The following is a 25,575-nucleotide window of genomic DNA, read 5'->3' as shown; positions in this document are numbered from 1 at the left end:
ACAAACAATGGCGTATTAGTTATTTTCTTCTGTGTGTAGTGTATATGTACGCATGAGGAAGAAATTAGTAGTAGTCGCTCTATACAGTCGCTCTATACAAATTTATTTTCATTTCTTTTCACATAATATAAACAATGACAGACAATAATAAACAATGATATAACAGAAATTAGCATTTAAAATTTCTTTGACATTGTTTTTTAGTTATTGTAATGCAAAATTATTTGGTTACAGGAAATGAAAAAAAAAACCTACTTGAAAGCAATGCCTGTTAGGTGTAGGTTCGCACAATATTAATAAATTAACTTCATACATAACTAAATTTTTTTTAAATTACGGAATAAAACAAAACATGACAGACAATCAAAACACAATTAACGAGACAAAGACAAATAAGAAACGGTAGCAGGATGACAAGATGAGGATGATACATAAATAAAATAAGAATGAGAGAGTGACAAATATAAAAAAGGGGGAAAACAGCAGAAAGAGAAGAAGACAGAGAGAGAGAGAGAGGGGTTATCATAATTCAATACATGCTTTTCCATTGAATACATTTCTAAGAATGGGACAGTACTCCCACTTTTTCCTTGGGTACCAAGCAAAATATTGGGGATCCCCTTTTTGTCTTGTATACTTGTTGAGCTCTGCCATAGGTCTCGATACATTTTATGAAATTGTCATAATTTTCAAAGGATTGAAAGAATGCTAGTTTTATTGATTATGTGTGTCATTTGCTTGTGAACGATGTGTATTAGAATATGATTGAAGTGGTATGTGCAGCAGGATTTGCAGGAAAAATGAAACAATAGATATTGTAAAAAGAAACTTGAAAATTTGTTGAAACGACAGGAAGAGCTAGCATGGATGTTTTTCTTCATGCATTTGCCAAAGACAGAGAGAAAAATGAGGAAAACTGACGGGGACACTTATGTACTTTACTTCATAATAAATGTAACATTGTTTTGAAGAATTCTATTTGAAGGGAACAGAGGGGCTGGGGTGGTTAATTCTATTAAATCAACAATCTCACAGTTCAAGCCGAATACCATTCACCACCGTATTCATGAATGCAATTCTTTCCCTTTTCATTTTCGCACTTCCACATGTCATACACCATAGCGTATTCCAGAAGTGAAGGGACAACAACCAACATTTGTTTACACAATTTTAAGAATCACAAAAATACAGGGAAAATATCCTGAATCAAACATGACTACGATGTGGCAGCAAGTGTTAGCTATAGATGCTAAATACAACACATATAGAACGCCAAATAATCCACAGTTTAGTAAGTAGACTCTATCCCTCCTAATCTCCGTGCGAGGGACACGCCCTATCTCCAGCCACCGGCTCTGCCATAGACTATCTGCCCGAGAGACGGGCGACACCTCGTCTCGTGCTATGCTAGTGCCTAGTACCTATGCCTAGTCACTATAGTTTGGACTTTGGATCGGGCCGGGTGGGGTGAAAACTTGGCGCTTGTTCACAACTGTGACCATTTGGACCTGTGACTCCGGCGTGGAGATACCCAACTATAACACACCAAAAATCATCTAGATTAAATCCTCCACAATTGTTCAAAATAGCGGCTTTAAATTAGAAGGTCTAGAGTCTAATTGAAGTCATGATTTAAAACTAAATGTCGTTATCTTTCTTACTAGTTTCCTGTCAATTTTCTTATCTTTTGAGTTTTGGGGAGTAGAAAAAACAAAGACATTCTATACATGTTAAACTTTTAGAGTTTGCGATGTTGATCCTGGCTGGGAAGTGGGAACACACATAACATTCCGGTGTATGAAAACAGCTGATTTTTGCCTTGCCAATTTGATGATAGCTTTATAATAGCGATTAGATCTAGTTCAGTGCTTTTTCAGAAATCAATATAAAATTTGACCCGTAACTTCGGCGTGGAGATGAAATAACTATTCATTAAATGTCCAAATAAAGATCATGAGTTAAAATTTGTTATGTTCATTACCTGTTTTGTGTCAGGTTCTTGTTATTTTTCGGAGAAACGTCGATATTAGTATACACTTTTTCACAGGTTTCACGGCAAACCGCTGCACAATACAAGTACATACCGATGGTTGGTTGCGGGAAGGCGTGCGCGCCTGTGTGAAGTTATCTATCACTGCCGTAATGTCTCAGATCGCTATTTTACAAGTGTACAAAAATTGTACACTTGTGAAATAGCGATTTGTAAAACATAGAAAACCAAATTGTCACTGAATACATGTAGACTGTCTAGTCTACATTGCCCTGACCATTTTTTTCTCATCTTACAGGAACGCTGTACATCCGAAGACGGAGTCAGCTGTTAAGAGATAGTGCCAAGGCTGGGGTAAGAAAAAGAAAACAGTTATAATGAATAACATTTTAGGATTCTATTTATAAAAATGTAATCATCAATTACAGTGTACATTAACATGTACTAAAATTCACTAAAAGTGATACAGTTAAACAGATGAACTGGTAATGCTTACCTTGGCTTTCACTGTCGCTGAAGCACTAAGTTGATGAAGAGAGATTGAAGAAGAAAGTGCAAGTCACGTTTGTTGCCACCTGCCAATTTAAAAAAAAAGTTAGATTTGAAAAGTAAATTGTTCCAATCTTAACACGTTCTTCCAAATATGGAGTACACAGTTTGGGATTGTTGTATTATACTGAGTTGTACCTAATTTTGCTATCTTTAAAAATGTATTTATAGAAGATTAGTAAAATGCATTATTTGCAGCAATTTGCATCCATTTTTTTATTTTCACAAATTAAAGAAATCAAATTACTGTAAAACCAGACAATTATGCATGAATGAAATGTTTGTGAATTTCATGAGCAGTTCAGATTTGTGACAGTTTCATCCCACAAAATAACTGAATCACAATCGACATAACAACACTCAATTTTTGCAATTTGTGAAAGTTTCTTGCTGATTATTAAAATGGCCATCACTAACAATTTGCAAAAGTTTCATGTCATAAAATTGTCTTGTTTATAATTGTAATTCAAGTGGAATAGCTACAGCACATGCAAATTTAACGCAGTTGATGCAAGGAACGTTATGAAATATTTTGTTTCTAATTCAAAATATTTGCTGTACTCTTGATATCAACAGTTTGATCCCCAGTTGAGAAAGCAATATCTCAAACAAAGAATGCAGCTTCTAACTGACAAGTATGGTGCCAGTATCTCACTCTCTGACCAAAGGTTAGTCAGTATTATATTAATTAGAATGTTTTGTCTTTAGAGGTGTTGTCATTAATAATTTGAGATATATGGGAAAATTGATGATGTCTTCATGATCTATTTTAATTTTATTGGGAAACTGGAAGTGTTTTATTTTTTATTTTTTATTTTTCTTATTTCATTCTCTGGTAGTAACCCTATTATTATCAAATAAAAGAGTTGTAAATTCCATCTCAAAAGAGCAAATAAAATGTTTGATGAAGATAAGTTGAAGACAAATGCCATGATTTCTTCAAAATTTCAGTTTCTATTTTTTGTTACAACATGTATACCAGAGAAAATCTTGTTTGGTTATGATTTCTCAAATGTTTAGGGAAATCTTTTGTTTGAAAACTAGAGAATAACATAATTGTTTTTATAATGTAAATGTTATTCCTGATGTGATACGACTAAGACTAAAAGTATTTATTATAAAAGTGACATGTGATTACAATGAAAAGGGATTATATACCTCACTTAAGAAATCCAGCCATCTGATTGGTCGAATTGCATTCATAAACTTCAACTGTTCCTGTAAAATTCTCGGTAACCATGCATAAAACATTTCAATATTTTTAATAACCATGGTTATTAAAAAAAGTTGGTCAGCCTCCATGGTTACCCCATAGGTTTACATGTTAAAAAATGGTTTGAGCGATGGAGGATGCCGTATGTGTGCGAAGGATTGGTCGGTAATTTCAATACAATTGAATCTCGATCGATCTTACCGACAATTTTATCTTGCATTGTTGACATGAAGACGAAAATAAACTTCCAAAAACAAAAAAACAACATCTGCCGATAGATCTTGATCTAAGTTCGTGCCAATATGCATTGCAAAAGTAAAAGAAGAGTCCGTATATGGAGCTTTTGCGAAGCATTCATCACACGCGAAGCCGGTTTCAATCCATTTTAATGTATATATTGGAGAAAACTGCCAAGCATGTTAACGGCGGGCCATAGCCGAGTGGTCTAAGCGTTGGTTTTAGGTACACCTCTTGTTGTACGCAAGAGTTCGAATCCCGTCTTCGACAAAAATGATAAATATTTTTAATTTTTCATTTTTTAGTCTATTTTTTTTCGGCATATAAAAGTATTAATGACTGCTTTAATATTCGAGAAATAGTTGTTTTCATACGCTCTCGGGAAGGTTACAATTGGGCTATTCCCCTCGGCAAGCCTCGGGGAATAGCACAATTCTAACCTTCCCTTGAGCGTAATAAAACAACTATTTCTCTCAAAGCAGTCATTAATACTATAATATTACATTGCAGTATTATAATATTTCATGTATAAGCCACAAATATGTTTGAATAATATTTTATTGATCTATTATACAAACTATAAAATAAGACAACGCATTACAGCTTTCATTAATAATAATAATAATAATAATACATATGATTTATAAGGCGCCAAATCCACTTGATAGTCAAATGCTCAATTAATGCTTGAACTATATTTGCACTTCGTTGTTGATGGAACCAGTGGTAGGTTCATATCAAACTTTTAACACCAGTGACCTGTTTCACAAAGCCTTTTTTCAATGACGAATGACAAAAATCAGTGACAAATCTGCTGATAACCAATCAGAAGCAAGGATTTCAGTAGCTTATAACAACAACTGTTATTGGTCACCGATGACAAGTTTTGTGAAACGGGTCCCAGGTGAAGCTTCCTGTTTTCATAGTCTGTGGTAATACACTATTTAGTGAAAGTGAAAACACAGCTGAGTGTATATCTGCATTTCAATGTGTCTGGGAGTGGTGCTGTTTGAACCCTGTTTTCATTTTCTCTCATAGTAGCAGTCTGTGGAGCAGAAGCGCCAGTATTCGAGGGAGCCGCACCAATCTCGATGTAAGTCTAATTTCAAAGTATTTCATTCATATTTCTTCTAATTGAGAGTATTAATCCATGTTGATATGTAATGAAGTTGTACGTTTCTGTGCTTTTGCTTTAATAAATACTAGAAAGGAACATAATGCATTAAAAAGTGAGTACATGCAGTGTTCAGTGTGGACTTGGTTTTTGCTAGTCTTTTACTTGCCAAACAGAGATTCTTGAGAAATAATCAAGGTAATGAAAATCTTTTTTTTTTATCAAATAAAGGCCAATAGTTACTTATTTATTTAAGTTACATATGTATCTATTACAATGAACATGTAGATGTTCATTACTCTACACTCTTGTATTGGATTCAGACATCACATCAGTAGAGTGTTTCACAAAGACTAAGATTGACTTTAATTTGGACTCAACTTCGACAGGCCGTTCATGCCACTGTTTTCTCTCACCATTTACTGGCATCGGTCTCTCAAGATACATACAAATCATGGTCACACATTTACAGAATTCACATTTTTTGATAGTTCATTATTGAAGGAAAAAATATTATTTAAAAATCATAATTGTGCGACCAATAGTGTGAGCAACCAGTGGCATGAAAGGCCTGCCGTAGTTAGTCCAACTTAAAGTAGATCTTAGTCTTTGTGAAACACCCCCCAGTTACATTTTAGGGTAGGAGAGGTCATATACTCTCCACATTGTTCACATCCTGTATATAATTCTGAATTCATTCTTCCTGTGCTCATTGCCGTAGTTTTGATATGACTTATTATAAAAAGAGTTTGTAGGTGATATTTCAACATGATGTATATACTATAAACATATATAATGTTGGCATATGCCAAAATGTAATTTTAACATTATATATGTATGTACCTAGAGCAATTGATTTCCTTTTGCAGTGTAAAAAATACAAAAAGGAAAAATACAAAAAAATATTACCCCAAAAACAACAACATCTCCTTAAAAGAGAGAAGAAAGAAAAAAAACAGTAATTTTGTGCATTGTGTTTTTTACATTTTCAGAGGGAGTGGAGAGTTGCATGTAAGGAATGTTTTTAATATACATATATAAGTATTTATATATACAGTAAGTAATGAATTAGGGGTAAGGGGTAAGGGGTCAGGATAATAATTATTTTGTCTATTAAATCATATTGTTTCACAATATAGATGAAATAGTGAATATATAAATCAATTTGTTTTAATATATGCACTGATATACTAATAATTTTCACCATTCAGATGTTAATATCTTGGTTTTCTGATGCCTTGTTATACATGTAGATGCTTGATGATAGTCTGGGTGAGATCCGAACCCATCGTCGTCAGCACAGCCGTGGCTCGGGCAACAAGCTGGACCTTATGGCAGAGGACCCTACTGGACTGGTTCCTACCAAAGATGCCGGGGCCAGCAAGTGAGTCCTGTTTCCATATGCTGATATTCTATGACAAATTTGCTCTCAGCCAATCAAGTGCCATGATTTCAGTAGCTTATAACAGATAGTTTAACTTGTTATTGATAACAATTAAGTTTTCTGACCCATTGCCCCTGGTCATGCATGCAATGAAATTCTTGCCCAACAGAAAATTACCCCAGCTTGCCTTCAAATGTCGAGGATGAGAGAAATTTACAATGATGATGAGATTTCCTTACAAGGCGCAGTTTTCAGTGAATGTGTTCAAAATCCCAATGGTTTTTTCAAGGTAGCATGTGGTAGCGTATATAATGTACAAGTTGTTATAGAAGAACATGACATACATGCCAGCTGTAATTCACATACCAAATTAAACCGGCCAGTGACAATTAGATGGATACCTGAATAGCATACCATATGCCACTATAGAAAGAATGTCACTGCTGTGAGCTTCCAAGCCATTTCACTACCAACAGCCAAGTAGAAAGGACACTCCCTTAACTCTCATGCAAAGCATTCATGCTATAGTGTATCAGAGATACAACATGTACTTAGCATTAGGTGGCACATTTTTTGGCAAGAAACTGTTGTATTCTGTACTTGGCATACCAAACAAAGTTGAAATTAACCAATGTTTGATGCTCTCGTTTCACAGGGCAATGGCTGGAGGGACTTCGCTGTCTGAGAACTATGCCTTCACCGGCATGCATCACATCTTTGATCACCACCAAAGAGCAGGTAACATTTCACACTTTTTCTTCATTTCAATAATTTCCTGAATTTTATTGTAAATGGCTTATTTTTGTTAATTCAATAGCAACTAAACCGCCCCTCCTTTTACTCACTGAACCGCCCAAAACTGCCCGCCTGTTTTCAACGCATTATGGTATTCGTTCTAGGGTCTACCGTGATAATGTTATACATGCGTAATCCTTTCGAAGTCTACAGTAGGATTCTTCTTAGAAAAATAGCGCAAGTTTCATATTGTTCAGAACAATGTCAAAATGAGAGCCATATTGCAACATCTTCCAGTGAGTAATAGGCCATTTTTACAAAATCTCTAGTTGCTAATGGGTTAATAACCATTCGTTGGGAAATTTTCAAAGAGCGTAGATAATTTATAAGTTAGTGGCTATGCAACAGGGTAATACTAAAACCTCTATAGTACATATATTAGATAGGATGATACCTTTATAAACTTGAAACACATTTTTTAGACAAGAAAGATGAAATAGTCCATGTGGATTAAAAGAGACAGACAACAAGGTCCTTGGCTTTAGAAAGTCCTTAGAAGTGAATGAAAACCTGCATGCTAAATTTTGGTTGGTAGAAGCTTTGATAAATATGTTATAATAACCTTGAAAAATAATACTTTTTTTCTTCTTAAAGATTATAAAAAAGAACTAATGCAATTGAAGTGAATTCAAAGACTAGTGATTTTTAACAGAGAGTGATTCGATCACACATTCTTGATTTCAGTGACTGCGGTGAAGTTCGCCAACGATGACAAGTCCAGAATAGCCTGCAGCTCCCTGGATAAGACCATCTCCGTCTGTCAGGTCCTGCCTTCACCGGCCACCGTGGTCTGTATCCTGAAGGGACACACCAAAGGAATCACAGGTACGTACAGTCAAACCTGTATTAACAACCACCTGTATAGAAAGACCACATTTTTTGTTTCACTCAAATAGTTTCTCATTGAAAAATCTACGAAAGGAACCTGTACATAAAGACCACCTGCCTCCAAAGACCAAATTTTTTGTTTCCCTTGAAAATAGTTTCTCATTGAAACATGTATAAAAGGAACCTGTAGTTAAAAACCACCTGCCTATAAAGACCACTTTTTGTGTTTCCCTTGGGCGGTCTTTATAGACAGGTTTCACTGTACAATAAACGAGGAGGATGAAAATGGAGTTTATGATGCTCGGGACATCATTTCACAAAACCATTCTTAACTACAAGTACACTGACATCCCATTGAATCATGTGTTAATTTTAATACACATGCTACAATGGGATGTTGGTAAACTAGTTCTTTTGATGGTTTTGTGAAACGCTCTTGATTACTCCTGTAGACTTGAATTTTGTCTATGTGTATTTATGGGCCAATATCATCAGACACACAAATGGTTCTTTAAGAAACAATTCACTTTCTTTAGGTAAATAAGCTTTAGGTTCATCTGAATGGTTTTCTGTCATTCAGCTAAAAAAAGTGTTTTTAATGTTTGAAAGGATGTTTTTGATGATAAAATTAAAACACATTCCTAATTCACCTCCTACAAGGTTTTTAGATTCCAGCCTAGCCTTGGCCATAGGCTATCTATTGATTAATTTTAGGAGTATATATAATATAAAATAAAATATATATCCTTTTGAAATCAATTTTTTCATGATTATTCATTATTGAGTTGGATTTGGTTTACTTTTTCCCTGCATTGGAGGGAGAAAATGCATTTTTCATCTATTTTTCACATGATGTCATTGAAATATATTCTTACAAATTCCACTTTTATGATTTAATCTGTTCTACTTCTAGATTTTAGCTGGTCCCTGTCCAACGACCAGATCTTGTCATGTTCCCTTGATGCAACAGCCCGTCTGTGGACGGTGAGCAGCGGGACATGCGCTCGTACCGTCTCAGACCCCCAGCATGCACCTCTGCATGCGTGCTGCTTCCAGCCTCTCAATAACAACATGGTGGTCGTATCCTTTTTACTATGACCTATGACCCATGACCTCAACCATAGCTTTATTGAGCAGTTCACGTTTAGCAATTTGTACATTTTGAAATATAAATAGCCTTTGTTACCCCTTTTCAAAGAATACTTCCACCACTGTCAGTGTATCATGGAGTGCACTGAATGTGCATGAATGAATAATGATTACATAACTTTCATGAGGACGTATCCATTATTTCATCTCCGTGTATTTCAAAATTTGTTCTGCAATGACCTTTATCTGCTCATGCTCAGACTGCAACCGTGAACTAGCTTATTGTTGTGGCCCTTCTGAAACCTGATTTATAAATTGTTTTGTTTGAGGTAACCAAATGTTTAAAAAACCTTTTTGAATGAAATGCTGTACTTTTTCTCTACAGTTCATAAATATGAAATAATTAAAATTTGTAGATATTATCTTCACTTTGTTTGATTAGTCATTGTCTGATCTTACATTTTGAATTAAAATGTAGCTCTGTGATTTTAAAACTAATTATAAATATTCATCAATCATCAGCACACCTTTCTTTGTAGATTTGAGTGCTTGTCATTTGCTAATTATTTCTATGTTCATGTACATGTACATTACATCTTCATATGTAACCAATTACCTATGTGAACTTGGTGGTTTTTTTTATTAAGCTTAGGGGAATTAGAAAAGTTAGAATTCATTAGGTTGAAGTCAGATTTTATATACAAGTATTAATCCTTCCTGTTGAGCTGTATCTATTATTTATCTCATGAACCAACAAGATTTCCAAGTTTATGGAGTAACAATTTTTCTCACATTACATAACCAGGAAAGTGTTTCACAAGTTGAACTTAACACTTTGGAAAAAATGGCATCTATGAAAATATTTTATGAAAATTATTTTATAAAGGCATACAATGTTGATTCAAATCATTCATGTTTTCTATTATCAAGGAGATTTCATGTTCTTGACATGAAATTTATAAAAAGTTTTAAATACTTGAATTTTCGCTTTTGAATATATTTTATTGTAAGGCTACAAATGGCTCTCCATGATTTTAAAGTCCAATTAAGAGTTAAGTTCGACTTTAATAGGTTTTTTGTGAAACACCCCCAGGACTTATAAACTCTTTAATAAAGAAAAAATTTGCGTACACTTTCCTGAGCGGTCTTTTTCTCTTAGACGGGCAATTCCAGAGGTCTCGTTCAGGTCATGAATGTATCCACAGGAAAACCTACCAAGGGCGGTCATGGCAAACTGACCGGTCAGGTTCTGTGTCTGGCTTTCAACGATTCGGGAACCCTCCTGTGGGGAGGGGATGATAAGGTAAGGAAAGTCTGAGATATTTGGTTTTTCTGTGTCCAGGGGGGTGTTTCACAAAGCCTTTTTTCAATGACAAATGACAAAAATTAGTGACAAATCTGCTGATAACCAATCGGAAGCAAGGATTTCACAATTATAACAAAAACTGTCATTTGTCACTGATGACAAGTTTCGTGAAACGCCCCCCCCAGTTCATCACCAAGTATTATGGCATTTCATTGTTTGTGACCTACTTGGTCAACTACCAACTTGTTTGTATCCAAATTAAATCTAGCAGGAATTAATATAATGATCAGAAGTTGCATTTTAAAGTCATGTAAAACACTTTGTGAATAGCTGAATTGATGTTTCTCTTCAATTTTGGTTTACCAGTATATATACGTCATAAAAAGAATCTGCGCAATCGATTGGTCCAGTGCACGTCATGCGATGAAATGCAATCGACACAGAACTTATGCTTATGAGCCCACATTGCCATCAGGAATAACATCCAACATCATGATTCATGCACAGATATACATCATATGACATCATACACAAAAAATGCGTCCTGTCTTTTGATGATATAAATTTGCGCATACCGGTACATATATCTTTTGTTTTAGGCACCTGAACGTGATGATGTCATTATCACAGATATGATAGTCTCGCAAATGATTAGATCAGCAGATTTAGGCTTTTGAATTAAAGATGATGAATGTTAACCAAAATATATACTGCTTGTATTCGAGCTTCAGGTTAAGATATGAAACCCTCGGTGATGTGAAGAAAACCATTTGCCTTCGGGCTGCACACCTCTTGAAAATAGTTGTAGTCACGCAACCTTGGGGAAGATAGTTTCAATCGGACCGTCTCATGACAGTATATAATTGTATACTAAACAAATATACCATGCACTGAGATGCTCTAGTTGAAATTATGGGTCGAGGTGGCAGGAATAGTGCTTTTTCAGTTGTTGGGGAATCCATAATTTCACTAGTGGCTTGAAATAGTGCATGATATATTTGTTTTATATTTTTCAAACCAACCTTTATAAAAAATAGTGTAGAGTTCAGTGAGAGCCCCGCAGACAACCGTACCGAGACATGGCTGATACCGATAGCACATTGATCTTGATCGATCCCATATCTATGACATCATCCATCAATTTTCTTATCTGTAACATCATAGCAGTGTTATGTTTGGTCACATGATGCTATGCTCACCACTCACTGAACATGATTTCATTAATAAAAAATATACTATTTCCTATCCCTCACCAGGGTGTTATCTCATCATTCCAATACGACATGGCGACTGGCAAGCTCACAAAGGGCAAGAGGTATGTACCCTTGAGCTGTTTAGTTTGTTCAAGTGACACCATTAATATCAACAAAATTGTTACTACTGAATGCATCTGAATGAAAGTTTGCTACATTTTCCTAATTTTGTAATCGCTACTTTTCAGTACCGTTTGAAAAAAATATTGTGACAAATTTCTTATTTCTGAATGCATTTGAAGAAAAATTTGCTACATTTTCCATTTCTTTAATCAATATTTTCAGTACGTAAAAAAAAACGTTGCGAGAGCTCTCCCCCACCATTTCTAGCTTAGTATATTTAGTGTGGATGCATTAACTGTGACTGATTATCTTCTACCCGGTACATGTGGTGAAGGCACTTTGTAAATGACTTGTACTCATTAACTGAGAGTTATATTGTTATCAATAGTTTATAACCAATTATTCTGTTTGTTTTGTAGTGTGATAAAACAGGTTGGTTGTATGTGAGGGTAGTCCAATCACCTGTTTCTCCTTCCATGCTTGGATATCTATAGTGAAATTAAGGCACTTTGCAAATTACATATATTATGATTTATATTGTTAGTATATTTCTGACTATTCTATATGTTTTGTTTTGTGATAAAACAGGCTGGTTGTATGCGAGGGTAGTCCCATCACCTGTATCTCCTTCCGTGCCTGGGTATCTAGCGTAAAATTAAGGCAGTTTGCAAATGACTTGTACTGTGATTTATATTGTTATCATCAGTTTATTACCAATTATTCTGTATGTTTTGCTGTATGCTATATCAGGTTGGTTGTATGTGAAGGTAGTCCAATCACCTGTATATCGTTCCGTGCCTGGGTATCTAGAGAAGCAAGGGACCCTCTGCTGCTCATCAACTGTGCTATTAACCAACTTTGCCTCTACAAGTAAGTCATCAATTACTAGTTTATGTAACAGATAAGTGCTCTGTTCCACAATACTGCTGAAGCCTGATGCATTTCATTTGCTGTCAGCGTGTTTTTTCATCAATCAAGGTTGAATGTGACCCTAGTTCATTGAAGAAAAAAAAGGTACTGGGGAAAATTTCATGAAAATTTGAAAAATGCCCTTTTTTGACAAAACCGCAAGATACTATACCTCGGTCACACTGTTGAACCGAAGATCAGCATTTTGGCCCATCATCAAAATTTGTTAATCCTTCAAATTTTCATGTATTTCCATCAATCCAATACGATTTTGATCCCAGCTCATAAAAAAGGGTACCAGGGTCAATTTTTTTTGAAAAATTTGAAAAACATCCTCTTTTTGACTAAAAATGCAAGGGGTTAGTTAGTAAATTTTCAATCTTTCAAATATGAAACTGCTAAAAGTGCACTTGCTTCAATTCAGCATTAATTATATCTCGTTTTATTTTATATTGTTCTTTATGAAAACAGTATACCGGTAATAATATAACCATCATCCTCATCATTTTTATCACAAAGAGCATCAGCACCACCACCACCACCATCATCATCACCATCATTTTTATCATCAGCTCCATCATCATGTTATCATTATCATGATGATGATCATAATAGTCATCAACAGCACCATCATAATCATCACCACCATCATCTTATCATCTCCACCACCATCACACCTTTATGACCATCGATCGACACTGTCATCATCACTAGTATCAGGGAGTGGAAAATGTGCATACATGTACATTGTGTTGTGGTTAAGCCTGATTCTGATGACCGGGGTAATAATATGTGCTGTGCCTAGAAACAAAGTATTAGGCGCATTATAAATTGTGAGCAATTATTATTATTATAATTACTCCATGTATGATTATTTGCTAACAGGATAACAAGCAGTGACGGCGAGGTGAGTCTCAAGAAGACGTTTTCCATCAAGCATCGCAAGGAGACCATCAGGAGCTCATTCTGTCCTCTCATGTCGTTCAGAGAAGGAGCGTGTGTGGGTAAGGATGACCTTTGAACCCTATCGTACACTTTGTTTCCTCAAATTGGCAACATGGATATGATTTTGCATCGGGTTTAAATCTTTTGGCAGAATATTAATTTTCAGTGGAATTAGTAATACACGATGCAGCAGAGAGGAAGAAATGGGAAATGATTTTTGCATTTCGCATGTCGCCAATTTTAAGAGTTTGATACTTGTTATTTGATTGCTGGTGCTTCATTTTGATAAGAAACTATATTCTATAAGGCCTAAAAAAATTTACTCCCTCTTTGGGCTGATATTTTTCAGTTTTGAATACTTTAATACATTTTTTTTTAAACCCGACTGTATATTTCAAGATTTTTAGGTTGGTCGCAAAGGGCAATACAATACCTTTTTTTAAAGGCCTAATTGCAGAATCTATTAAATGGATATGTACAGGCACTTTTGTTACTTCTGCTTATGCGATTGTGTGATCTAAAATAAAAAATATGCAACATAAGACATTGCTGAAAGAGGCTCAGAATGTTGCAGTTGCATAATATGTATACTTAAATGTTGTGTAATTTAAAGGTACTGTTGCAGCAGAACAACACCAGAAATTTCCCCTATAAACTTCACTGTTCCTTTGTGTTCTTCTGCAGTGACCGGCAGTGAGGACTTGAGTGTGTACTTCTTTGACATTGAGCGTAAACTAAAGCCATGTGTGAACAAGCTCCAGGGTCACTCTGCTCCTGTGTTGGGCGTCAGCTTCAACTATGATGAGAGTCTGCTCGCTACATCAGATGCTGAGGTGAGAATGTTGTGTAGTAGTATAAGGAGATGTGGTTTGAACACCTTCAAAATTGTTGTAATGATGAAGGTATGCGTACAAGATTATACAAATATGAATAGTATTACAGTCAAACCTGGTTTAGTGACCACCTGTCTACAAAAACCACTTTTCTTGTCTCCCTTGGGTGGTCTTTATAGACAGGTTTCACTGTATTTGTATCTTCATGGGAAGATATGGTGACGAAAGAAAGCAGCATGGTTAGTCTTCATGAGGAGGGTTCTGGAGACAAGAAGAAGTGGAGGGAGGGAGTGTCATCATGGCACCAAAGTCAGTAACCCCTCGTACGGTGAAAAATGATGATGAGATGTGTACCCGTATATCAGAAATTATTTAGTATTTAGTTATTCAGAAGTTTTGTAATTATTTCATGAATCTTTCATGAATCTTTCTTTCATGAATCTAAGCTTGTAATACGAAGTTGATATTTTTCAAATTAATCTAATGGCTTTCATTTAATCATCTTATTTCCCCAAGAGTTTTAATAAAATATTTAATATTATAACTTAAATGCAAGAAATGTATTATGTTGATGCTGCCCTTCATAGCAAATATGCTTTGTCTTAAAAGTAAAAGATAATTTTGTTTGATTTTTCTTTGTTTTCATATCAGGGTTTGGTGATTGTGTGGAAGAGACAGCAAGATGAAGGAGGAGCCCACATCCTGGAGCAGAAATGATATCAATCCAACAACTATTATCAACTTGAACAAACTACATTCTAGATATATGGGGCATTGTGCTTTGACTGTTGGGAATGCTTGTGTAGCATTGGTATTTTACCTACATGAAGGCCCAGGTGGAGATTCGATGACCTGGTAAAAATATGATCGTAGGATGCCTTAGGAAGCAAGAAGGAGATGTTGTTTAGTTTGACGATTCTTCTTGTGTACCGACTATTGCGACTTGTCTATGCAGTCATCTTGAACAAAAAGCAAGATTGAAGAAGAGAGGACCAGCTAGAACCAGCTAGAGGCAGTCACACATTTTCAGGGAGACATCCTCATGCTGTAGGAGAGTGAAAGAGAAGCTAGAAGGCAGAGGTGAACAGTCGGACATGTTCAGTTGGGAACTTGGGATTGATGCTTTCATGCCTACCAACCAACATACAGGGCAGTGTTTTTAGGTGACGTTTAGCGAAAGGATCCCAAGCTGTTGACTCAATATTCATGTATGAAACTTTTGCTGTTGTTTAAGATCCACAGCTAAAAGAAGGAAGTTGATATTTATAGGGCATAGAGGAAGTATATGTACATCATGAGCATCCCTCAAGAAAGCTGTTACAGTCTTCTTCTGGGCTGTTGGCAACATTTGTGTTGTTGTTTAGATTGTTTATTATCCCAAAAGTGGGATGAGGAAGGATGAAAGCACAACTACCGGTAATCTAAATGGTACCGGTTACGTGATTACTATTTTCCAGCAAGACTATACAGGATGCAAAGGTCGACATTCGGCCTTCCATTACCGTAATAAGTGGACGAACTATATCCATTTACTGGGTTACATGTACTGTAACTGGTGTAAAGTTCTTGGGTTTCTTTGGAAAATTAAAATCATGTTTGTTTTCGGAGAGAGTGCATTGTGAGACTGAAACCATGGAATGGGATTTCAGAAGTACAAGAATTTTCAATGAAAACAATTTGTTGTTCAGAGAAAATATAGTTTTTATTCAACTCTTCTTTTTTTCACAATATGCATTACATGTATGTGCAATATAATTCCAGTTGCTTAAATAAATGAGTCAAGTTTATTCTAAATATTCTATTTTAGGGCAAGTCCCAGCCCCATACATATATTTCTCTGATCCAAGCTTCTGGTAGGCTTTCAACTACAGTTAAAAATATTAGATAGATACCAGACAGAACTACACTTTTCATGTTTTGATGAAATAGATATGTTGTAATGGACACTTTGCACAGAATCTCGACCAGTGAAATCTTAGATATGATCAGTATGTGTGGGACAAAATAGCTTCGACTTGCTCAATACTTTTTCATATGATACGTTTATGATGAAATTTTGTTTTCACCAGTACTTATTTTGTATAGAAAATATGAATAAAAAAGAAATGACAGATGTGTATGTTTATGATGAAATTTTGTTTTCAGCAGTACTTATTCTTTGTATAGAAAAGTAATGTTTTTTAATGTGAATGCCTTGAAATAGGCTCCTTTTCTACTTCAAGATTCGACCCCTCAAAATTACTAACAAGAACTCGGTCTTAAAAGGTTGTCAACCAGACTGTAGCCAACAGGTTTAGCCCCCAGAGAACATTGATTTTACCCCTATACACCAACATTTGTCAGTAGGAAGTAGTCGGACATCCCCTAGAAACTGGGGTCCTACTAGAAGAATGGTTGTATATTACAAAAATATATAAACTCGGCCGACAACCTTTTTGGCAATGGATATAAGTTTAGGGGGTCAAATCTCATAGACGAAATGGAATCACTAAATTAACCGCAATCAAAGTGAGGAGGAAGATGGCATACATGTACCTCAAAAAGAAGAATGTATTTATACTGTATGCCAATGAAAATAAATTATAATATGAGACCCATTTGTTGTATCTTTTCATTTCACTTTATTATAAAATATCTACCATCACTCAACAGAAACACAGACATACAAATTAACCCCTCAAAGTTACTTGGACCATCTAAAAAATGAAACGTGGTCCAAGTAACTGAGCAGTCCAATCTTATGGGTAAAATAGGAGGCCAAATTCCGGACAGATTCCCACACTATTAAAACAAATTTTATTCATATAATTGCATTTTCACAGTAAAAAGACACATGTATACAAAATTTCAGTTGATATTGCATTAACAATCATAACTCTACACTGTTACATGCGGGTTCATGAAATAAATGTAGTCCACACTCTGCTTTAAGGCCCGGTCACACAGCCCTCCACGGGCGTATCGCGGCCGAATCACGGCCAAAAATTTCTGCCCGTGAAGCAGACGCTGTTGGACGCTTTGAGGTCGCGATAAAGACGCGATACAGCCGTACTTTACCCGTAGTTACACGCGGTAAGAAAATTTCTGCCCGTGAAGCAGACGCTGTTGGACGCGGAATTGGACGCGAAATTTTAGCGGGTAATCGCGGGTGGAGCACGGTCATAGCACGTTTGTTCCGTGTCTGTACCGCGTTGTTATCACGTGCATTAGCGTGTGTACCGCGTGTAAGCGTGGTAGGCCACGGTACCGCCGCGCTTCACCCGCGATAAGGACGCGGAACAGTCGCCGGCGTCTGTTCTGCGGGCATACCACGGGTAAACCGCGGGTAAGCCAATTTTGCACATTTTCCACCACGGGCAACCGCGGGCGAAAAAAAAAAAAATCGCGAAATTTTACCCGCGATACAGACGCGAAAGGCTGTGTGACCGGGCCTTTAAACCCTATTTTGAGTGCAGTTTCGGTAACAAGCATAGAAATGACCCTTTACACTTGTAATGCTGCAAGCAAATAGGATACCATTTTTCTCTGAAAATTTAGATCACAATTATCTGTCCCAATTATGTTACCACCAATGATTAAACAACAACATTGATAATTAAATGAAAAAAAGAAACTAATATATGTACTGACAAAAATCATTCATAATGGAGAGAAGAGATGTTCACCGTCCCCAGAAAGGGGCTACTAATATGTATACTGAGTAATCCAGTGACCCTGCAACTACATTTTAGAAATATTTCTGGCCTACCCTAATACATGTATGTTTATGCTCTACATGTAATGAAGAACCCTGATCTAAGCTGCATAAGAATATTTACACCTTTTCCCCCTCTTTTCTTAAGGCAGTGAATGCATCAATGAGGGCAGCTTGTGCTTATTTTATAAACCTGAGGCAGGAGAGAAAATCAGTGTGCTCATTGCTTAATAAAGTGAAAGAAAGTTGCATCATTAAACGCAGTTTGAGGTGCATTTTATCAGCCATTTTTTATCAATTAAATTTTCACATTTCGTATTTTCACGCTCTACAGGAGGTACGTGTTACTGTATTTGAATTAATATGAATAACACCAGCTTCTGAGCCGGTTTTTCTAGTTCGAAAGTTCCGTCAGACTCAAATCAAAAGTAGCCACAGATGCTATGACCAGATGTCTATAAAATTGATTCAGTACGATTAACAATTAATAGTTTTTTGTTGAATTAAACAAATTGGATTTCGGGGGTCTGTAGATTACGCCAATTACTATACTTTTTTAGGTATATTAATTGCAACGAATACAGTTTCACATGAAGAACATGTGGGATTCAAGTCATCCCGCATGAGTTAACTCGAGGAGTATGGCCGAAAATTTTGATCAAATTTCTGTCTACTTTAGCAGTCTTTCTTTAAATTTCTGCCTACTTTAGCAGTCTTTCTTTAAATTTCTTACAGCTATTGGTATAACAGAAACTTGGCTAAATTTAGAAAATAAAAATTATTACATGTTGGATGGATATAACTTTATTTATAATAAAACAGAAACGTTGCTTCATGAAGTGAAAGAAACTTGTTTCATTTAGGTAGCCTTCCTTGCCTTTTTTCTCTCAACTCAAACTCATTTTTGGCAAGAATTGGTTTCTGCCAATTTTACCTTATTTTCACCAAATAGTACCTGACTTTTTATTAATATGATAAATTCATCGCGCTCCACAACCCGATCGAGCTACTGCCCCCAAAAAACCATGCTGGTCCTGGGCCTAGCCCTCCAGAAAGATCTGCCAGGATGGCATGAGCATTCTCCTCAAAACACAAACGCCACTGTTACCTTGGCAGATTTATAGAACTATATTTCCAAATTTTCAACAAGAGTATTTGAAAAGAGGTTAGTTCGATAAACCAACGGATGGTGGACATTAAAAATTCGGTTGATTTTAACTCTTCAAAAGTTTTAACCTTGGAAAGAGACATCCCCAAAACCCGCACACGGTGCCAAGCAGAGATCTCAAACCTGCAAGACAAGATAACTCTGATGGAAATTTATAACAGGAAAGCAAACCTGCACAATAAATAATATTCAAAACAATAAATATTCAAAACCAATAATAAATTGGTATTTGCATTTGCTGTGGAGGTGTAATGAGGGTCTCTTTGTAATAGAATGGGCTCGGGCAGAAATGAAAGTAAAAGAGCTTTCCCAAGAATGGAGACAAAGGACAGGAAAGAGACTGCCAGGTCTGGAATCTGCCCACTTCCGCACGAAGAAGAGAGCTCAGCATTTCTTACAGAAATCCAAGTACAGGTCATTATTCAATGTACTTCTAAAATCAACAGTAGCCAGAGATGCGATAACAAGCACAACTAAGATCAAAGTGAGGAGGGAAATGGCATAACTCCAAAAGAAGAAAAACCTGTACACTAGGAACCAGAAGGCCAAATTCGACTGGACGACTTTTAGATGGGAGAAAGGAAGATTAATGAGCTTTTGCAAGAATGGCAAGAATAGCAAGAAAGGACGAGGACTGAGAAGCTTGTCAATGTCTTGGCAGGAATTCCTGGTGTCAATCGGAATGCAAGACGTGCAGATACTCCTGTGAAACAGAAACTCACTGAATGCCCAGTGCATCTACCTGAAGCTACAATCCTTCAACAAATACTTGACACAAAAGTTACACCCTTTTTAATGAATGTTTCATATTAACCTTGGAAAGAGACATCCCCAAAACCCGCACACAGTACCAAGAAGAGATCTCTATAAAGCTACAAAACAAGATAAACTCTGATGGAGATTTATAACAGGAAGGCAAACCTGCACAATAAATAATATTCAAAACAATAAATAATATTCAAAACCAAAAATAAAGTAGTATTTGCATTTGCTGTGGAGGTGTAACGAGGGTCTCTTTGTAACAATAGAATGGGCTTGGGCAGAAATAAAAGTAAAAGAGCTTTCCCAAGAATGGAGAGAAAGGACAGGAAAGAGACTACCAGGTCTGGAATCTGTCCACTTCCGCACGAAGAAGAGAGCGCAGCATTTCTTGCAGAAATCCAAGTACAGGTCATTATTCAATATACTTCTAAAATCAACAGTAGCCAGAGATGCGATGACAAGCACAACTAAGATCAAAGTGAGGAGGGAAATGGCATACCTCAAAAAGAAGAAAGACCCTATTAACCTCGAAGAGAGACATCTCCAAAACCTGCACACAGTGCCAAGAAGAGATCTCAAAGCTGGATGACAAGATAACTCTACTGGAGATGTATAACAGGAAGGCAAACCTGCACCATAATAATATTCAAAACCAAAAATAAAGTAGTATTTGCATTTTCTGTGGAGGTGTAATGAGGGTCTCTTTGTAATAGAATGGGCTTGGGCAGAAATGAAAGTAAAAGAGCTTTCTCAAGAATGGAGAGAAAGGACAGGAAAGAGACTGCCAGGTCTGGAATCTGCCCACTTCGGGACTAAGAAGAGAGCTTTGGAGGTGCACAAAGGTCATAGGCGAGGGCGTTTTGTGTGTGAGTGTATGTTATTGTGGTGTGTTCGGGTATATATGAGTGTGCATGTGTACGTGTGCAGATGAGTGAGTTGCAGTGGTTTGGGTAGGAAGGGATGGGGTTATAATTTGTTTCATATATGAACTGATTTGATTCAATTTTGTTTTTCGATCATAATTTATGAATTGTACAAGCCGTTCTATATCTTTTTTTCTTGAACTTTTTCCTATTCATTTAGGATATCAAGAGATTTCTCGATAAGGAGGGACCAAAACCGATGGAAAAGGAGAGAGCCATAGTGTCGAGCCATAGGATAGATAAGTGGTTCAAGGATTTTGAACAGTATCTGCAAGAGGACTTTTTCATATTCATTTATGTTGTGAGATTTCTCGATAAGGAGGGACGTCCAAGTTGCTCAAGAGCAACATGCCAGGAGACAAATGGTGGAGAGGATTTAGGGCGAGACATCCCAAACTCGTGTATCGAAGACCCCAACCGATGGGAAAGGAGAGAGCCATGGTGTCGAGCCATAGGATAGATAAGTGGTTCAAGGATTTTGAACTGTATCTGCAAGAGGAGAGGGCCCTCTCAGTACTGCACAACCCACATCCTCTATTTAATGCAGACGAGAGTGGATTTGCTTTGGGTGGCAGGTTGCGTGATCGTGTATTAGCAGAGAAGGGTGAAAAGCGTATTCCTGAATTTAAAAATTCTGAAAAAACGCAAGTAACCGTCTTAGGTACAGGTGAATTCTTACCTCTAATGATTATTCTACCGGGTCTACAACAACACAGAGATCGGAATGTATACCAGGGGGCTCTAAGGGTACATTCTTCTCTAGGACAAAGAACGGATGGCAAGAAGCAAGGTCGTTTTTCAGCTTTGTGGCTAATATTTCATGCTCAACAACTCATAGATGGAAATGCATACCAGGAGGCTCCTAATGGAACATTCTTTTCTAGGACCAAGAACGGATGGCAAGACATAAGGTCATTTTTCAGCTATGTGGCTAATGTTTTTCATCCATTCATCATGCAGAAGAAAGTTCCCGAACAAGTTCTCTTGTTTGTAGATGGTCTATCATGCCCTCAGAGTCTAGAGGTTGCACTATTTTGCAGGGAAAGGCAGATCATTCTATAGCGATTCTCTGCACATGCTCCACATATCATGCAGCCTCTCGATTAAACCATCTTAAGGTTGTTGCAGTCACAGTGGCACTATGCAGAACGAGCATATTGACTACGTCACTAAATCTACAATCGCCAGGGTATTCTCTGAAGCCTGGGGAAAAGTGGTCAGGCGACCTGAAGTAGCAAAGAGTGGTTTTCGTGAGCCCACGAAGTGATGTTGCCGCCAAGATGCAAGTAGATCATGTGCAGAACGCCAAAAATCAAGATGGGAAGCAAGTGATTGAGGTAAAGTAAATCATTTCGACAGATCGTCACGACTCCATGGTTAGGCCAGCCAATGTCTTTTCATTTGAAGCATCACAGAGAGGACATGGGGGAACAATGCTCGCTTCCAGACCCAATACTGCGGCCACACCATCAGAACGAGCAACCTTTCTTTCATGGCTCCACTTCATCAATACATTCGATTCGATCACAGGCCATTTCCCCTTGCAGACGGTCAAGACAGTCCCCTCCAACATCACCATTGCCGTCAACCTCACGTGCGTCACAATTTCAATTGAATGTTATTGATGCAAAAGAGTGGGGAATCATTGGCAGAGTTCAGCAGGAGCCTGATGAGATTATATTCCCGGAAGGAAGTACGGGCTGATGTTGCCAGGACGCATTTGTCGGCTGAAGAGAAGCCCTCCAATAGTGAAGTCCATGAGTTGCGGAGTGGTCTTGCGCAGCCGTCACAACAGGTGAAACACTGGACTCATGACGACATATATCAGCAAATTGCAATGGTGAGAAATAGCTATATGACTTATCGATCAACTTTTGTTATACAGTGCGTCCCAGAAAAAACGAAACCGAGAATTATCGATGTTTTATCATAACTTAGTCACATTTATAATTAATAAATGACACATGTTTGGAAAGCTTAGATCCTGCTCTTTGATTTGATGCAACTAACCTGATGCATATTTCATGCATGAGTGATTTAAATGAATTTGAAGAGAGGAAACCAAAAAGTAATTTGGCGGACGGTATCTAAATTTCAAAGAGAAAATCACATTTCCAGAAGGTTGAGTTTCTGCCCTTTCATATGACACCTCATTCACGAAAAATGAGCTAGGAATAACAAAGTTCTGTATGTTTAAATTAGTGCTTGCATATCCATAATTTTATCAAACAAATTCGTTTTCACTGGCTGCCTGCCTTAAGCAACAAACGGAATTTTGAAAAGACTTAACTCCGTTTCGTTGACAATCGGCCGTAGACGAAAGACTTCCTTAAACGGATATAAACTGAAATAAAATGGCCAAACAACTGAAAATGAACTAGAGTAAAGGTTCGCAAATCCAAATGCTTGCTGTCAGAAGGCACATCAACGAAGTGCTTGATTTCTACACGGCCAATAATATCACTTGGAGTCTATCAGGATGGTACAAACCCGGTCTCCGTGCAAATGATAAACAGGTCCGCAAGCCAAAATTTCACATCATTAGCTGTTACACCGTCCAGAATATTAGACGATGCTCCACTTTTCAACATCGACCTACAACCTAATGAACATCAACATCATGAGGCAGCATTTGAAAGGCCATGTCACCAGAGGGTCCAACCACATCCCTCCCCAAACAGCAACCATCCATCCTGCACAGGCTGGGGTCCAACCACCTCCAGCCCAACCAGCAGCCGTCCGTCGTGCACAAGCTGGGGTGGTGTCCCGATCGCCTCCTACATTCCCGGGCAAGACAACCTCAATCTCGAGGTGTTCGATCAGCTCAGGGTGGCTTGGGATCCTCTAAGAGGTCGATCTTTTTGCCACCATTCTAAAGCCCCGTCTTCCGAGGTATTGCTCGCGGATACAGGATCTGGGGGCCTGGGCACTGGATGCCTTTTCACTCCATTGGGGGTACTTCCGGGGTACGCCTCCCCCTTTCCTCTGATCCCTGAAGAAGGAGGGAGTGCCTAGACTGCCAGTACCAGCACCAATCCTGCTGATGCCGGTAGTGCAGGTGCCCATTTTTTACGCCTGTACATGAACCACAACGTGATCGACAAAAAAATCTGGCAATTTGTTTAATATTTTAAATTATTTCATTAAAAAAAATTAGATCCTAATTCAAGAATTGTACATGTATCAAGAATTGTACATGTATTAAGTAATTGAATTATGTTAATGAGAAAAATTGTATTTTGAAGAATCAATTGTATTTTTAAAATATTGAATGAAATAAAGTTTATGGAAAAACAAGAATGTTCATTTCTCAATGAAAAATAATGCCTGTCTGTTGGCATCGGGTCTTATTTTAGAGTTAAAGAATTTAGCACTTGACAAAGAGTTGGCATATGATTTAAAGTACAATCTTCCTTGAATAATAACACAAGTCACAGTGAAATGTCTGATATATTTTGTGTGTGTTCTCTGTTTTCTATATTGTATATTATCTAATGTACTTTTTATGGTTGAATTGAAATAAAACTTAATAATAAGATGATGTTTTCTAAGATGTACATGTATATCCAGTGGCCAGTTGTCCTACACATAAACATTTCTGGTGTGCAAAACTTATATTAAAGAATCACCTTGTTTACGCTTTGTAATAGAATGGGCTCGGGCAGAAATGAAAGTGAGCAAGCTTTCACAAGATTGGATTCAGAGGACCGGAAAGAAACTGCCAGGCCTAGAAACTGCCCACTTTGAGAGTGTTAGAATGGGCTCAGGCAGAAATGAAACTGAACAAGCTTTCACAAGATTGGATTCAGAGGACCGGAAAGAAACTGCCCACTTCGAGAGTGTTAGAATGGGCTCAGGCAGAAATGAAACTGAAGGGTCATTCCATGTCAAATCACCCAAAAAATCTGAAAATCTTAACCCGACCATTTTTTATTTTGATGAAACTTAGTATACTTGTTGAGTGTGATCTCACAGCACCAAATCCAAAATTTTAGGTCAATCGGGTGAGGGGTTTGGGAGATACGGCCCACCAAATTTTGAGATTTTTTCAAAAATGGGGGTGGCGGGCCTACCTTTGAACCCTTGTATCTCGGGACCTAATGGGTCAATCTTCACAAAATTTGTATTGTTTTAAAGGGTATTCAATAAGGATTCCAAATCTGCCGCCATTTTGAAGATTCGTACATGTTGGGGTACTTTGACCTCTTGACCTCAGATTTGACCTTGAAATTGACCTTGTGGATCACGTAACTTTGACAACATTTTTCATGAAATGTAATCTCTGACATGTTCACTAAAACATATTAAAGTTTCAGAGATATAATATTTTTTGTTTTGGAGTAATAAGGATTGAAAGTATCCATGCTCACAGATATTCACAATAAACCCTATTATACTGTATACAATACATGCAATATGCACAGTACAACATACATCTTCCACATGTTTTTTTGTTTTAGTCACATCCATCCTAAATGTCAGCAGTACTTGAATAGAAATAAAATGACAAGTTCATATAG

General features: G+C 37.0%; 1 protein-coding gene across 1 annotated transcript; it reads left to right on the top strand.

Moving 5' to 3' along the window:
• Positions 1-990: 990 nt before the first annotated feature.
• LOC581559 (WD repeat-containing protein 13) lies at positions 991-17,105 on the top strand. The gene is made up of 14 exons (XM_030984227.1): positions 991-1,291; positions 2,289-2,344; positions 3,116-3,207; positions 5,031-5,082; positions 6,357-6,487; positions 7,143-7,225; positions 7,967-8,107; positions 9,024-9,190; positions 10,359-10,502; positions 11,762-11,820; positions 12,572-12,691; positions 13,616-13,734; positions 14,360-14,508; positions 15,160-17,105. Exons 1-14 carry the CDS (start codon positions 1,213-1,215, stop codon positions 15,223-15,225), a joined length of 1,458 nt encoding a protein of 485 aa, XP_030840087.1. The 5' UTR covers positions 991-1,212; the 3' UTR covers positions 15,226-17,105.
• Positions 17,106-25,575: the final 8,470 nt, after the last annotated feature.

Source organism: Strongylocentrotus purpuratus, unplaced genomic scaffold (genome assembly GCF_000002235.5).
Source record: "Strongylocentrotus purpuratus isolate Spur 01 unplaced genomic scaffold, Spur_5.0 spur5_scaffold_14, whole genome shotgun sequence".
NCBI classification, from domain to species: domain Eukaryota; kingdom Metazoa; phylum Echinodermata; class Echinoidea; order Camarodonta; family Strongylocentrotidae; genus Strongylocentrotus; species Strongylocentrotus purpuratus.
Note: the sequence above shows the minus strand (reverse complement) of the source record. Positions and strands in the feature narration are given on the sequence as shown.